General features: G+C 63.1%; 1 protein-coding gene across 1 annotated transcript in view; it reads right to left on the minus strand.

The window, feature by feature from the left end:
- The window catches only part of HUWE1 (HECT, UBA and WWE domain containing E3 ubiquitin protein ligase 1), a 58,538-nt gene extending 42,633 nt beyond the window's left edge, over positions 1–15,905 (minus strand). Inside the window, 29 exon segments of the mRNA XM_030969923.1 lie at positions 496–532; positions 1,119–1,219; positions 1,809–1,942; positions 3,021–3,266; positions 3,774–3,950; positions 4,041–4,098; positions 4,737–4,948; positions 5,035–5,126; positions 5,747–5,924; positions 6,854–6,960; positions 7,068–7,148; positions 7,231–7,332; positions 7,906–8,025; positions 8,104–8,215; positions 8,316–8,456; positions 8,532–8,659; positions 8,731–8,881; positions 9,510–9,610; positions 9,718–9,817; positions 9,911–9,979; positions 10,364–10,411; positions 10,506–10,583; positions 11,067–11,129; positions 11,221–11,373; positions 11,458–11,664; positions 13,016–13,114; positions 13,355–13,427; positions 14,439–14,505; positions 15,707–15,905. Of these exon segments, the coding sequence (XP_030825783.1) occupies positions 496–532; positions 1,119–1,219; positions 1,809–1,942; positions 3,021–3,266; positions 3,774–3,950; positions 4,041–4,098; positions 4,737–4,948; positions 5,035–5,126; positions 5,747–5,924; positions 6,854–6,960; positions 7,068–7,148; positions 7,231–7,332; positions 7,906–8,025; positions 8,104–8,215; positions 8,316–8,456; positions 8,532–8,659; positions 8,731–8,881; positions 9,510–9,610; positions 9,718–9,817; positions 9,911–9,979; positions 10,364–10,411; positions 10,506–10,583; positions 11,067–11,129; positions 11,221–11,373; positions 11,458–11,664; positions 13,016–13,114; positions 13,355–13,399 (3,140 nt within the window). The 5' untranslated portion in view covers positions 13,400–13,427; positions 14,439–14,505; positions 15,707–15,905.
- Between the last annotated feature and the right edge of the window lie 240 nt (positions 15,906–16,145).

Below are 16,145 nucleotides of genomic sequence, written 5' to 3' on the forward strand. Positions count from 1 at the left end.
CGGCGAGGCTGTGGGGATACAGGGACAGTGAGATCCCAGGTGGGGACAAGGGACACGGGGGACAGAGGGACACAGGGGACAAGGGGGGACAGGGAGACATGGGGTGAGACCCTCGGGGAGGACACGGGGGTAAGACCCGGGTGAGACCCCTGGGATCCCCCGAGCTGTTTAAGACGCCCCCTAACACAGTTTTAGGGTCTCCCAGGCTATTTCTGGAGCCCCCTGACCCATTTTTTGAGCCCCCCACCTTAGTTTTGAGCCCCTCACCCCATTTCTGGAGCCCCCCACCCCATTTTTGGAGCCCCCCAGCCCATTTCTGGAGCCCCCCCTCACCGGAGAGCAGGGGTTTGATCTGTTTGATGCGGGCGGCCATGGCAGGCGTGATCTTGGCCTTGGCTTTGGGGTCGCTGGCGCTGGGCTCGTCCGTCTCCATGGGGGCCAGGGGCTCCCCCTCCAGCCCCATCCCCTCCAGCAGCCCCTGGGCTGGGGGGTCACTGCCAACCCCCCCTGCAGGGGCCCTCTGCCTCGCCCTCTGTGGGGGACAGGGGTGAGACCCCCACCCAAAAGTGACCCTTCCCACAGAGACCCCCAAAATCTGACCTTTCCTACAAAGACATCCCTCAAAAATTGACCCTTCCCACAGAGACCCCCCAAAATTGGCATTTCCTACACAGACCTCCCTCAAAATCGACCTTTTCCACAGAGAACCCCCTCAAACCCAACATTTCCTATAAAGACCCCACCAAAATCAACTTTCCCCACAGAGACCCCCCATAAACCTTTCCAAGATCCCCCCAAAACTCCCATAAATCCCCCCAAACCCTCCTAAAACCACCACAAAGCCCCCCCAAACCCTCTCCAAACCCTTAAAAATCCCCATAAATCCCCCCAAAACCCCATAAATCCCCCCAAAACCTCCATAAATCCCCCCCAAATCCACATAAATCCCCCCAAAACCCCCATAAATCCCCCAAAACCCCCATAAATCCCCCCCAAATCCACATAAATCCCCCCAAAACCCCCATAAATCCCCCAAAACCCCCATAAATCCCCCCCAAATCCACATAAATCCCCCCAAAACCCCCATAAATCCCCCCCCCAAATGCCCCCAGCCCCACCTGCCCTGCGGCCGCCCTGGGGGGGGCTCGGCGCCGTTTTCTCCTCCTTGGGCACCAGTTTCTGCATGTCAGCCTGGCCAAACTCACAGCCTGGGGGGAGACTGGGGGGCACCGCATGTCACGGGCTGGGGCACCTCCGGCACTGCACAGCCCCCCCCCCCCAGAACCCCAACCTAGACTGGGGGGTACAGGCACGGGGAGCAGCACAGCTGGCTCAGCCCAGTGCCCCCAAAATTGCACCAGTGCCCCCAGTACCACCCAAACCCTCACCAGTGCCCCCAGTGCCCCCCAAACTCTCACCAGTGCCCCCCAGTGCCCCCCAAACTCTCACCAGTGCCCCCAGTGCCCCCCAAACTCTCACCAGTGCCCCCAGTGCCCCCAAACCCCCCAGCAGTGCCCCCAGTGCCCCCCAAACCCCCCACCAGTGCCCCCAGTGCCTCCCAGTGTCCCCCAACCCCCCACCAGTGCCCCCCAGTGCCCCCAAACCCCCACCAGTGCCCCCAGTGCCCCCCAAACCCCTCACCAGTGCCCCCAGTGCCCCCAAACCCCCCAGCAGTGCCCCCAGTGCCCCCCAAACCCCTCACCAGTGCCCCCCAACCCCTCACCAGTGCCCCCCAAACCCTCACCAGTGCCCCCCAGTGCCCCCAGTGCCCCCAACCCCTCCCCAGTGCCCCCCGGTGTCCCCAGTACCTGTTGGGCGTGCACAGGGACAGCAGCACGGTGCTCTCCCACACCAGCGAGCAGTAGAGCTGGCTCAGCTTGCCCAGCACGCTCAGCCCCAGCTGGGACCCCCACTGGTTCACCGAGATGGCCCTGATCTCGCTCTGGGGGGACAGTGGGACCCCAAAACCGCCTGAGACCCCAAAGCTCCTCCCCAAGCCCCCTTTCAAACGCCCCCAATGTACTTTCCAAGCCCCCAAAGCCCTTTCAAACCCCCCAGAGCTCTTTCAAGCCCCCAAAGCCGTGCCCAAAATACTTTTGCAGCCCCCCACAAACCCCCGTTAAAATCCCCGAAGCCTCAAACCCACCAAACCCCATTCAAAATTCCTCAAGCCTATTTAAACCTCCCCAAACCCCATTTAAACCCCCTAAGTCCCATTCCAACCCCCAAACCCCTCCCCAAGCCCCCTCAACCCGTTTTAAAACCCCCCAAACCCCATTCCAACCCCCCAAACCCCATTCCAACCCCCCCAAACCCCACTCAAACCCCCCAAACCCCATTCACCCCCCCCAAACCCCATTCCAACCCCCAAACCCCATCCAACCCCCCAAACCCCACTCAAACCCCCAAACCCCACTCAAACCCCCCAAACCCCATTCACCCCCCCCAAACCCCATTGCAACCCCCAAACCCCATTACAACCCCCCAAACCCCACTCCAACCCCCAAACCCCATTCACCCCCCAAACCCCATTCCAACCCCCCAAACCCCATTCCAACCCCCCAAACCCCACCAACCCCCCAAACCCCATTGCAACCCCCAAACCCCATTACAACCCCCCAAACCCCACTCCAACCCCCAAACCCCATTCACCCCCCCAAACCCCATTCCAACCCCCCAAACCCCTCTCAAACCCCCAAACCCCACTCAAACCCCCAAACCCCATTCACCCCCAAACCCCATTGCAACCCCCCAAACCCCATTACAACCCCCAAACCCCACTCCAACCCCCAAACCCCATTCAACCCCCAAACCCCATTCCAACCCCCCAAACCCCATTCCAAACCCCCAAACCCCACTCAAACCCCCAAACCCCATTCACCCCCAAACCCCATTGCAACCCCCCAAACCCCATTCCAACCCCCCAAACCCCACAAAACCCCCCAAACCCCACTCCCCAACCCCCAAACCCACACTCACCCCCCAAATCACTCACCCCCCCCAAGCCCCTCCCCAGGTACCTGTCCCACCCTGCAGGTGTGCACAAACATCATGATGAAGGCGTCCGGGCCGTCAGGGGGCGGCAGCAGGGGTGGCCTGGGCCCCCAGGGCTGGGGTGGACAGCGGCGCGGCCCGCCCCCGAGCCCCCAGCCCGCAGCCCCCGAGCGCCCCGCTGGATGGGCGCGGTGCAGCGGCTCCAGGGCGGAGAGCACGGCCTCGAGCTGCACCAGCCCCTCCTGCAGCACCTTGGGCTCGTGGGACAGGGTCTGGGGGGACACAGAGGGGACACGGGGGTCACTGAGCCCTCCTGGGGGTCACTGAGCCCTCCTGGGGGTCACTGAGCCCTCCTGCAGCACCTTGAGCTCATGGGACAGCAACTGGGACACAGGGGGGACAGAGAGTGTGTCATCAGGGTCCATTCCAGGATGGATTTGCAGCCCCCCAGGATGGATTGAAACCCCCCAGGATGGATTGAAACCCCCCAGGATGGATTTGCAGCCCCCAGGATGGATTTAAGCCCCCCAGCCGTACCAGGATGGATTTGCAGCCCCCCAGGATGGATTTAGCACCCCCAGGATGGATTTGCCGCCCCCAGGATGGATTTGCAGCCCCCCCAGGATGGATTGAAGCCCCCAGCCAGCCAGGATGGATTGCCCCAGCCCCCAGGATGGATTGAAACCCCCAGGATGGATTTAGCACCCCCAGGATGGATTTGCAGCCCCCCCATGATGGATTTAGCCCCCCCAGGACGGATTGAAGCCCCCCAGCCGTACCAGGATGGATTTGCAGACCCCAGCCACGGCCTGGCAGGCTGCAGAGGTGGGGAAGTCCACGGGCAGGTTGGGCAGCCCCAGGATGGTGACGAGCGGCCGCAGCCCCCGCTGCGCCACGAACTCCTGGCAGTGATCGTCCGTGGTGTTGTTGCTCAGGATGGACTCCACGAACTTCATCTGGGACAAAAGGGGGTCAGGGGGGCTCTGAAGCCCCTCGGAGGGGGGTCAGGACCAGTGGGGACCCCCAGGGATGGTGCTGGGCCTCACCACGTTGAGGATGTAGTCCATGAGTGGGATGGGGATGCGTTCCTCCGTGCCCACCACGCTGCAAGCACAGAAAGGGTGGTGAGGGAAGCGTGACCCCCCCAGAACACAGACTCAGAGTTAACAAGGCTGGGACAGACCTCTGAGACCACTCTGTAACTTTATCACCACCTTATCACCAAGTGTCACAGCCCAGCTTGGCTTTAACGCTCCTCTGCCAGACCCTTTCTGGGCAGTTTTTGCCCATTTCCAGCCTAAACTTCCCCCCGATCCCTTTTCTCCAGGCTGAACCCCTTCCCCAGCTTCCCCAGGATCCCCCAGACCCTTCCCCAGCTCCCCAGACCCTTCCCCAGCTCCCCCAGGATCCCCCAGACCCTTCCCCAGCTCCCCAGACCCTTCCCCAGCTCCCCCAGGATCCCCCAGACCCTTCCCCAGCTCCCCAGACCCTTCCCCAGCTCCCCAGGATCCCCCAGACCCTTCCCCAGCTCCCCAGACCCTTCCCCAGCTCCCCAGACCCTTCCCCAGCTCCCCCAGACCCTTCCCCAGCTCCCCCAGGATCCCTCAGACCCTTCCCCAGCCCCCTCAGGATCCTCTCCACCCCAGACCATCCACAATCCAGCAGTGAGCCCAGATCCCCAGGGACACCAAAGTGACCTGGGGGACACCCCAGACCCCTCCAGCCCGCCCTGTCCTGCTCACGTCTGGCTGGGCTCTGCCTCGCTCTGCTGGGCAGCCCCGAAGCTCTGCATGGCCTGCACTTCCTCCTCCTCCTCATCCTCGCTCGAGGCCTCCTCGGCGGCGTGGGGCGAGCGCGGGGGCGGCGCAGCCGCCGTCCCCTCCGCCTTCTGCATCGACGGCTTCTGGCAGATGTACTTGGGGTCCCGGCCCAGGCTGCAGATCTCCTCCAGCAGCTGCAGAGGGGCTGGCGTTTAGGGGGGGGCCCACCAGACAGATTCTGGGGGGCTCTGAACCCCCACAAGGGTCCCCAGGTTGTCACCTTGATGATGGCGGTGGTGGCGTCGGTCTTGAGCGTGGGCTGGTGCCGCATCAGCTCGTCCACGGCGCTGCCCAGGTTGGAGGCTGTGTCACCTGGGGGGGACAGAGAGTGTTTGGGGGGCAGAGCAGGTTTGGGGGGGGACAGAGAGTGTTTGGGGGGACAGAGAGTTGGGGGGTAGAGGTGGTTCTCTGAGTTAAATAAACAGGGCATGGTACCTAAAACAAACACAAACCCCTCCAAAAAAAAGAGGAAATTGTTTAAACATTAGGATGATGCTTTGCTAAAAAGCTGGTGGGGTCTCCAGTGTCCCCGCTATCCTCAGTCTCCCCAGTAGCCCCAGTGACCTCAATATCCCGCTATCTCCAGAGTCCCAAATATCCCCAGTGTCCCCAGCATTCCCAGTATATCCCAGTCCCCTTCAGTGCCCCCGCTCACCCAGAGGGTCAGAGCTGTGGTGGTGGCACACGGCGGGCAGGTAGCGAGGGGACAGCAGCACCTCGTGTGTCCCCAGTACCCCCAATGTCTACAGTACCCCCAGTGTCCCCAGTCCCCCCAACGTCCCCAGTCCCCCCAATGTCTGTCCCCAGTGTTCCCCAGTCCCCCCAGTGTCCCCCAGTCCCCCCAATGTCCCCAGTACCCCCAGTCCCCCCAATGTCCCCAGTGTCCCCCAGTCCCCCCAGTGTCCCCAGTGTCCCCAGCGTCCCCCGCTCACCCAGGGGGTCGGAGCTGCGGCGGCGGCGCATGGCGGGCAGGTAGTCGGGGGACAGCAGCACCTTGAAGAGGCGCTCGAAGGGCTGGCACTGCACGAAGCTCTGCAGCCCCCGCGCGTTCAGGCACAGCGCGCTGAACACGTTGGGCAGAGAGCCCAGCACCTCCCGCGTCGCTGGCACCTGCACAGGTGAGGGCAGGTGAGGGGCTGGGCACACCTGGGGCAGGTGTGGGGCAGGTCAGGGACAGAGGGCACACCTGGGGCAGGTGTGGGGCAGGTCAGGGACAGAGGGCACACCTGGGGCAGGTGTGGGGCACACAGAGGGCAGAGTGAGGGGCTGGGGGCACACCTGGGACAGGTGTGGGGCTGGGGGCACACCTGGTGTGGGGCACACATAGGGCAGAGCTGGGGCAAGGGACGGACAGATGGTGGGGCAGGCACTGGGCAGGTGAGGGGCACAGCTGGCAATGACATTGGGCAGGTGTGGGCAAAGCTGGGGCACACACTGGACAGGTGTGGCACCAGCATGGGCAGGTGAGCAGCAGGCAGGGAGGTGGGTCTGGGGCGGAGCTGGGGCAGGTGTGGCACTAGTACAGGTGGCAGGCACAGGACAGGTGTGGGGACAGATGAGACACAGACCTGGAGCAGGTGTAGGAGAGGAAACAGGACAGGTACAATGCAGGTGTAGGGACAAGTGAAGGGCAGATGTGGCAACAGGCGGTGGAACAGGTGCAGGGCAGGAAATGGAATAGGTACAGGGACACAGAACAGGTGCAAGGCAGGAAATGAAACAGGTACAGGGACAGGTGCAAGGCAGGAAATGAAACAGGTACAGGGACAGGTGGAAGGCAGGAAACAAAACAGGTACAAGGACAGGTGTAGGGCAAGAAATGAAACAGGTACAGGGACAGGTACAGGGCAGGAAATGGAACAGGTACAAGGACAGGTGGAAGGCAGGAAACGAAACAGGTACAGGGACAGGTGGAAGGCAGGAAATTGAATAGATACAGGGACACAAGACAGGTACAGGGCAGGAAATGGAACAGATGCGGGGACACACAAGGGGACAGGTGTCAGGCGCAGGACAGGTGACAGGTAAGCCCCACTCACGTCCTTGATGAGCAGAGCGTGCAGCATGACGTCGGTGAGGCCGTTGTCCTGCAGCGAGGACAGCAGCGAGGGCTCCTGGAACACGAAGACCGTCACCACCTCGGTCGCTGCGGCGGAGGAGAGAGGGGGGCACTGAGGGCAGGTAGAGCACCTGGCGGGGTCCCCGCTCCGTGCCCGCCCCGCGCTGCCCAGGTGGGGCCGGGGCGTGGCTCACCCAGCAGGAACAGCGAGGGGCGGTAGTACTCGGCGTTGCTGATGATGTGCTTCAGCGAGGTGGGCAGCGAGCCGTCCATCACTGCGGGGACACGCGCGGTCAGTGCCACCACCCCTGCCACCCCCCGGCGGGGGGGGGTTTGGGGACATCGGGGACCACCCACCGTGCCGGATGCCGTCGGAGAAGGCGGGGTCTTGGATGGCTTTTTTCAGGAAGTTCAGCATGGATTTGAGCAAAGCGGCGCTCTGGGGGATGCACTGCACTCCTGGGGGGGACACAGGGAGAGGATTGGGGGGCACAGGAGGAAATGGGGGTGTCCCCAGGGAGAAAGGTGGATGTGGAAAAGGATTTGGGGTCTTCGTAGGTGGGGAACTGGGGTGTTCGTATAGAAAAGGAACTAGGGTGTCCATATAGGGAAGGATTTGGGGTCTTTATATGAGGGGAATTGGGGTGTCCATATAGAGAAAGAATTGGGGTGTTCATAAAGGGAAGGAATTGGGGTGCTCATATAGAGAAGGAATTGGGGCGTCACTATAGAAAAAGAATTGGGGTGTCGATATACAGAAAAAATTGCGGTGCCCATATAGAGAAGGAATTGGGGTGTCCATATAGAGAAAGAATTGGGGTGTCCTTATAAGGGGAACTGGGGTGTCCATATAGAGAAGGAATTGGGGTGTCCACGCAGGAAGAATTAGGGAGTCCATATAGGAAAGCAACTGAGGTGTCCACGCAACAATAATTAGGATATCCATATGGAAAAGGAATTGGGGTATCCGTATAGGGAAGGAATTGGGGTTCAGTGCTGTCCCCACCGTCCCCAGCCCTGGGGGTCACCTACCACCGCGTGGGGAGGGGGTGGCAGCGCTGGTGCTGGGCACAGCAGGTGGGGTTGGTGGCACCGGGTCCTGCCGGGCTTCGGCTGAGGGGCCAGGGCTGCTCTCCATGGCCACGTCGGTCACTGCAGGGGGACGGTGACATTGCAGAGAGAACGGGGGGGGACAGGTGACACCACGGGGGGGACACAGCCTCTGCTCACCCTCCATGTCCGTCTCCATGTCCTCGCCCTCGGGCAGGGTGGCAGCAGGCGGGCGCTGCACTTTGGGCTTGATGACGAAGGGACACTCGCGGCGGCACAGGTCCACCTCGTGCTGGGGGGGTGACAGAGCCTCAGCACCCCAAACCACGCGAGGGGACCCCAAAACACCCCCAGGGCACCCCAAAAGCGGGGCAGGGGTAGGGGGACAGCACCTCGAGGCGGTAGATGAAGATGGACAGCCCGCTGTGTGACTGGAAGGCAGCCATGTCCAGGTTGGTGATGAGATCCACCACCCGCACCGCACGCGTGACGAACGTGATCTGGTCCTGCTCGTCCCCCAGGAATTTGATCACCTGGCGAGGGGACAGACAGCAGGTGAGCCAGTCCCTAAGGCACCTGAGAGCCACGCAGAGGTGAGAACAGCCCACCTTGAGCAGCGCCTCCATCATGCCGCACGACACCAGCGCCTCGCCGCCCGCGTCATAGCTGGCCAGGTGGTACAGGAAGGAGAAGAGCGCCGTGGCGAACTGGTGTGGGTAGGGCTCCATGGAAGGGTCTGGGGGCGCACAGGTGTGGTTAGGGCAGGTCACACCCCCCAGGTGACCCCCCCAGCCCCTCAGCACGCACCGATCATGGCCTGGATGCAGTTGCGCACCAGCACGGGCAGGAAGCCGTGGTAGGAGGCGGTGCCGGTGCAGTCGATGATGCTGCTGAGCTTCGGCGTCCGCTCCAGGTGCACGATGGACGTCAGCGTCCGCAGGGAGGCCGCCTTGATGTCCTGGGACACGCGAGGGACACGCGAGGGACACGTGAGGGACAGGCGAGGACACGCGAGACGCGAGGGACACACGAGGGACACGCGACACATAAGGGACACGCGAGGGACACATAAGGGACACGCGAGGGACACGCGAGGGACACATAAGGGACACGCGAGGGATACATGAGGGACACGTGAGGGACACGCGAGGGACACGCGAGGGACACGGGAGGGACACGGGAGGGACACGCGAGGGACATTCCAGTCCTTGATGAGCAGCACGACATCGGTGAGGGAATACACAAAAGGACAGGTGATGTGACAACTGAAAGCACAGGCAAGGGACACTTGTGTCCTTGATGAGCACCACGACATCAAGGGCACAAATGATGTGACAAGCGAAGGCACAGGTAAAGGGACAGATACAAAACACGTGAAATGACAGGAGCAGCGCAGGTGTAAGACCCAGACAGGCGAGGTGACAGCTGCAGGACAGGTGAGTCGCACTCACGTCCTTGGTGAGCAGCGCATGCAGCACGACATCGGTGAGGGAACACACCAAGGGACAAGCGAGGGGACACACAAGGGACACACACGGGGACACAAGGGGACAGGTGAGGGGACAGGGCTCAGCCCCGGGTCTCACCATCAGCTGCTTGTCGGTGATCTGCAGCACATCCACCAGCTCCTCGATCAGCCCGTTGTACAGGATGCTGTTGGCCGACTCCTGCAGCGCATTGGAGTACACTGCGGAGAGGGGGGGTCACCCAAACTGCCCCAGGACCACCCCCCAAAGCATCCCCCGACCCCCCAAAGCCACCCCCCGATTAAAACGAGCCCTAATGAAAGCCCACCCAGGATGGAGATGGCGTGGAGCCGCGCCTGCACCGCCTGCAGCCGCTTCTTGTGGTTGGAGAAGCCGTGGGCCAGGCGGATGTGGGTGAACAGCAGCATCTGAGCGGGGGGACAGAGGATTTGGGGGGGTCAGGGAGGGTCTGGGGGTCACCCCCCAATCCGTGGGGGTCCCCTCAATGTCACCCCACGCACCTGCTTGTCCTTGGGGATGCTGTACATCTTGGTCAGGGACTCCATGATCTCCGAGGGGCTCTCTGAGATCTGGGGGAAAGAGAAATTGGGAGGGGCAGAAGCAAAACTGGGGGGGCAGGGGACAAAATTGGGGTGTGGAGGGACAAAACTGGGGTGTGGAGGGACAAAATTGGGGTGTGGAGGGACAAAACTGGGGTGTGGAGGGACAAAATCTGGGGGTAGGGAACAAAAGTGGGGTGTAGACAGACAAGACTGGGTACAGAGGAACAAAATTGGGGTGCAGGGCACAAAATTGAGGGGTGGGGGAAAAATTGGGGGAGTAGGGAAAAAACTGCGGAGCAGAGAACAAAATGGGGGTGTAGGGGACAAAACTGAGGGGATGGGGACAGAAGTGGAGGATGTGGGGGGCCCAAGCAGAGCCCCCCCCCAAATCAAGGTGCCCCCCATGCTCACCTTGTCCAGCTGCTCGATGTGGATGTAGTGCAGGGTGGTGCTGGTGGCCTGCAGGGGTCACAGGAGGTCAAGGGGTGGCCCCGGTGTTTTGGGGGCCTCCTGGTGTTCCCAAACGCCCCCAAATGTCCCCAGTGTCACTCACCCTCTTGTCCACCTTCACCTCGACGCCCGGCTCAGCGTAGAACTCGAAGTGCAGGGTGGTGGCGCTGGGTGGGTATTTCTGGAGGGGGACACACGGGGCTCAGATGGGGACAGCAGGGTCCCCTCCCCTGGGGTGACAGGGCCAGGCTGGGGGACACCGGGACACAGGGAAAGGGGACACCAGGGTGCAACAGGGGGTGACAAAGTGGTGCTGGGGGACAAGGGAGGTGACACAGAGGGACAGGACAGCGCTGGGGACACCCTGAGGGGACACCAGACAGCGCTGGGGACACCAGCATGGCATCAAAGGGGCCTCAGGATGTGACAAAGGCACACGAGGTGACGTTGGGAACGGGTCACACCGAGATGTGACAACACAGAAGGTGACACAGGCACAGGCGAGTTCTGGGGACCCCCAGCACAGAACAAGGTGACACAGGTGAGTTCTGGGACAGGACAAGGTGACACTGGTGAGTTCTGACAAACCCCAGGACAGCACAAGGTGACCCACAGGAGCTCAGGTGACCCACAGGAGCTCAGGTGACCCACAGGTGCCACTCACCATCATGTGCAGGTCCCGGCAGCACTCAGCCAACCCAAATCCATTCTCCTTTCCACCCCAGCTCTGCAGGGAGACCAGCCCAGCTCAGCCCCGCCGCGCTGAGCCCCCAAATCCCCCTAAAACCCCCCAAAATCCTCCTACAAACCCCGCCCACCTCGGCCAGGTGCTGCAGGCGGGCCAGCAGGGGCCCGCGGCGCTCGGAGCCCAGGCGCGTGATGTAGTTGGAGCGTTTGCTGAACACGTAGAGCAGGTTGAGCACGGCCAGCACCACGTGCATGTCCGAGGAGGCCAGCAGCGTGGTCAGGTGCTGCGGGGACGACACGACAGGCGCGTCTCAGCGCGTCACGCACGCCTGGGGACGCGCAGGGGGCGGCTCTGGGGGCGTGCCCACCTCGATGGAGCTGTACAGGTGGCGGGAGAAGCTGTACTCGATGAGCAGCGCAGTGAAGTTGAGCAGGGCCAGCAGCAGGGCCTTGAGGGGCTGCCGCTCGGGCCGGTCGCAGGCCAGCATCCAGCTCATGGCCTCCACCGGCCGGCCCGCCTCGGCCAGCAGCGCGTCGAAGCGGTCCAGCAGGTCCACCCAGTGGTACAGCTCGCACTGAGGGGGGTCAGGGGGAAGATGTGGGGCTGGGGGCACAGCCCGGGACCCCCTGAGCCCCCCATGAATCCCCCACACCCACCCAGTGGTACAGCTCGCACTGAGGGGGGGTTTAGGGGGGAGATGTGGGGCTGGGGGCACAACCTGGACCCCCAACCCAAACCCCCTGAGCCCAGCCTGGACCCCCAACCCCACCCTGAACCCCCATATCCCAGGGGGGGACCCCCAGAACTCCAAGGAGGAACCCCAATATCCCAGCCCAGCCTGCCCAGCTTGCAGCTGAGCCCCCCTCCACAATGAAGAACAAGAAAATGGAGCTTTGGAGGTTGAGAGAAAATTTGGGTCCTCCCCGGGTGTTTGGGGGCAAATTGAGGTACCCCCACATGTTTTGGGGTCCACAGGGTGCTCCCCCTACTGTATTGGGGTTGTTTAGGCATATTGGGGTTATTTAGAGATATTTGGGTTGTTTTAGGGATATTGGGGTAGTTTTAGGAATATTTGGGTTATTTTAGGGGTATTTGGGTAGTTTTAGGGATATTTGTGTTGTTTTAGGGATATTGGGGTTATTTAAGGATATTTGGGTTGTTTTAGGGATATTGGGGTTATTTAGGGATATTTGGGTTATTTTAGGGATATTTGGATTATTTAGGGATATTGAGACTGTTTTAGGGATACTGGGGTTCCTCCTTGAAGTTTTACAGGAGTCTGTGACAAAAAATTCACACCCAAACAGCTCCAGGATGAAGGGAAAGTGGGGACCCCCCCACTCAGTGTCCCGGGGAACTTTGGGGTGCCCCTGCCATGCCAGGGGGGGCTGTGTGACACTGCAGGCCCCCTCCCCAGTTTTGGGGTCCACATGGGGTCACAGCCCCTCCCCTGAGGCCATGGGAGATGAAGGCACTCCTGGGGGGCTGTGAGGACACTGCTGGGACCCCTCCCTCAATTTGGGGAAAGATAAATAAAAAAGCGGGGGGGGGGGGGCCAACATTGGGGTGGGCAGCAAGAAATTTAGAACCCCCCAATTTCAAAACCTCCAGAGAAATCCAGAAGTGCCCCACCCAAGGGCTGAGGGGGCTCAGCTGAAACCAGGGACCCCCCCTCATTTCAGGACCACTCTGGGGTGTCATCCCCCCCTCCCCCCATTCTGGGGGTCCTCCCTGCAATTCGGGGGTGCTCCAGGGTGCCACCCCTCTGTGGCACTGACCAGCTTGGGGACAAGCTCAGCCCCACCCTGACAAACTGTGCACAATCTCCTGGGGAACTTGCACGTGGCTCAGGACCCCTCATGTTTGAGGTTCCCCCCCTCTCCAAATGTTGGGGCCCTCCCCCGGGTTTTGGGGCCCCCTCCCACCTTCCCAATGTTCCATGTCTTGATCTGCTGCAGTTCTGTCACCAGCTGCTCATCGCTGCAGCCCTTCAGCTTCTCGATGAGGGCCCGGCAGTCGGCGGGCTGGGGGACACGGGCGACTCAGCACTGTCCCCCCACGGTGTCCCCGACAACCCCCGATGTCCCCAACCCCTGAGTGTCCCTGACACCCCCCGATGTCCCCAAACCCCCCCCCAGTTCCCTTCCCAATTTCCCCTTCCCCAACAGCTCGAACTGCACTCTGTGCTGTCCCCACAACACCCCCTGAATGTCCCCAACCCCCGAGTGTCCCCAAGCCCTCCCCGAGTGTCCCCAAGCCCTCACCGCCTCCGTGGGGGTTTTCTTCAGTTTCGTCCGATCCACTTTCATTTTGGGGGTTCCGGTCCTCGTGCTCCGCCTGCGGCCACACGTGGGGGGTGGGGGTGGGGGGGAGGGGGTGTCACACCTGGGCCACCCCCCCAGCGGCTCAAACCCCGCCCCCCGCCTGTCCCGACAGGACCCGGCTGTGCGACAGAGCCCGGCTGTCCCGACAGAGCCCCCGCTGTCCCGACAGGACCCGGCTGTCCCGACAGAGCCCCCGCTGTCCTGACAGGACCCGGCTGTCCCGACAGAGCCCCCGCTGTCCCGACAGGACCCGGCTGTCCCGACAGGGCCCCCGCTGTCCCGACAGAGCCCCCGCTGTCCTGACAGGACCCGGCTGTCCCGACAGAGCCCCCGCTGTCCCGACAGGACCCGGCTGTCCCGACAGGGCCCCCGCTGTCCCGACAGAGCCCCCGCTGTCCCGACAGGGCCTCGCTGTCCCGACAGAGCCCCCGCTGTCCCGACAGAGCCCCCGCTGTCCCGACAGGGCCTCGCTGTCCCGACAGGACCCGGCTGTCCCGACAGGGCCCCCGCTGTCCCGACAGAGCCCCCGCTGTCCCGACAGGACCTCGCTGTCCCGACAGGCGCCGCGGCGGCCGCGGCCCGATGACGTCGCGGCACCGGCTGAACAATGAATGTGCAAAACCCCGCCGTGCCCGGGGGGTTCACCGGGAGCGCCCCCCACCCCAATGAACCCCGCGGGGGGATGACGAGGGGCTGCAATTAAGGGCTGTAATTACGGCTGGTAATTAGGGGCTGAGGCTGCCGCGTGCCGGGGTTCCTCCACCCCCCGGTGCCCCCCCCGCCCCCGCCGGCCCGGCCGGTTCGGTGACAGTGACGCATCGCTTCGGGGGGGGCCGTTCTTGGGGTGTCCCCAAGCCGGGGGAAGGCGTCCAAAATCAGCCTGAAGCTCGCAGCCCGTTTTACCCCCATAAAAACCTCCCCGATGCGAGAACCCCCCCGCCCAGAATTCTCTCGCGTCGCCCCCCCGCCCCCGGAAGGTTCTGAAGCCGCCCCCAGCCCCGGTAACAACGGGGGGAGCCCTTACCGGGAATCACTCCCAGTCCATCCTCGGCCCGGCCCGGTCGCTGCGAGGGGGAGGGAGCCGGGAGCTGCTGGGAGGGGAAATTGGGGAGGGGGATGTGAAATATTGGGGGGGTTCTGTGTGAGCGGCTGAATGATTGCGGGGGGCTGATCCCAAAAAGGGATCCCCCAAACCGCAGCGTGAGGGACCTTAAGGGTGGGAAGTGACAGCCCAAAATCGCTGTAAAATGTGCAAAAAATACAAATAGAGAAAAAAGTGTCGGGAGGAAATGAGGAGACCCCCCCAAATCCTGAAGGATCTGAAAGAAGGGGGGGGTCCTAAATCGGGGGGAGCTGCAGGAAGCACGGCCTAGAGGATGGGGAAGGGGGGGGTCGCTAAAGGGGGCCCCCAAATGTCGGGAAAGCGAAGAGGGGGACCCTGAGTGATGGGAGGGGAGTGCGGGGGAATGGAAATGAAGCTGGGGTCCCTAAATAATGAGAACCACAGAAAGCACCCCTAAAACACGGCGGAATCTAAAGACGTGAGAAAGCTAAATTGAGATGGGGGAGCGGCCAAACACCCCAAATGTCGGGGGAGAGCGCCTGAGTCCCCTCAAGGGGGGGTCCCTATAGGGGGAGGCCGCGGGGGTCGGAGGAAGGGGGGGCCGTGAGAGAAGGAAAGGAGCCCCCAAATCACGGGAGGCCGCCGGGGAGTGGGGGGGGCGGTGGGGGGGCGGGCCCCTCATGACGGAGCCGCGCGCCAATGTTCCCACGCCGCGGGCCCCGCAGCGGCACAGGGCCGAGCCCCCCGCCCCGCCGGCCCCGGTACCTTGAGCGAGCGGGAAGAGCGGGGGGTCAGAGCCCGGCCCGGGCCCGTCCCGCCGCTGCCGCCGCCGCCATCTTACACTGAGCCCCGGCCGCGGCCCGAGATCCCGCGAGAGCCGCCGCAAGTCCCGCGAGAGCGGCCGGCGGGACGGGAGGAGGCGGCGCCGCAGGGAGAGCGGGAGGCGGGGCAATGCCACCGGCAGCCAATGGGAACGCGAGAGGCGCGGCGGCCAAGTCTCGCGAGAGCGCGCCTAGCGGTGGGGCGGGAGTATGGAGAAGCCTCGCGAGATTTCGTGAGGAGCATGGGGGAGGGGAGGCGATCCCTCACGGATCCCGCCTCATACCGGGAGGGGGGGGGCTGACGGTGAAGGGGGGGAAGGCCCTGCCCGCCACAGAGCGGCTCAACACCCCCCGCTCCCCTCGCAGGCCGGGGGCCCCACGCCGTTCCCCTCAAGCACCGGCACTCACCGGCACGCTGATGAGAGCGAGATCTCGCGAGGCGCTGGCGGCAGCGCGGCCCGGAAGCCTCGCGAGAGGCGCGCGGAAAGAGAGAGAGAAGCGAGAGCGGCAACGGGAGAGCGACCCCGCCGCGGGTGGGGGAGGGCGGGCGGGGGGAGCGCGGCCGCTGCCTCAGCGGCGGGAACGGCGGCGGCGCGCGCGGCTCTCGCGAGAGCGCCGGCTGAGTGTCGCTCCAAATCTCGCGAGATTGGAGATCGCCCTCCTTCGGCTGGAAGACAAGATCTCGGGAGAGCGCTGCCGGAGGGAAGCGCCAAGTCTCGCGAGATCTGCCCGGCGGGAAGCGCTGAGGGAGGGCCACGTGACCCTGCCCGGGGCATTTTTTTCACCAATTCCGGATTTTTTTTTTTTTTTTATTCTACAAATACAAAAGGAGGGGGGCGGGGCCGCG

The sequence above is a fragment of the Camarhynchus parvulus genome, unplaced genomic scaffold, assembly GCF_901933205.1.
Source record: "Camarhynchus parvulus unplaced genomic scaffold, STF_HiC, whole genome shotgun sequence".
Lineage (NCBI taxonomy): Eukaryota > Metazoa > Chordata > Aves > Passeriformes > Thraupidae > Camarhynchus > Camarhynchus parvulus.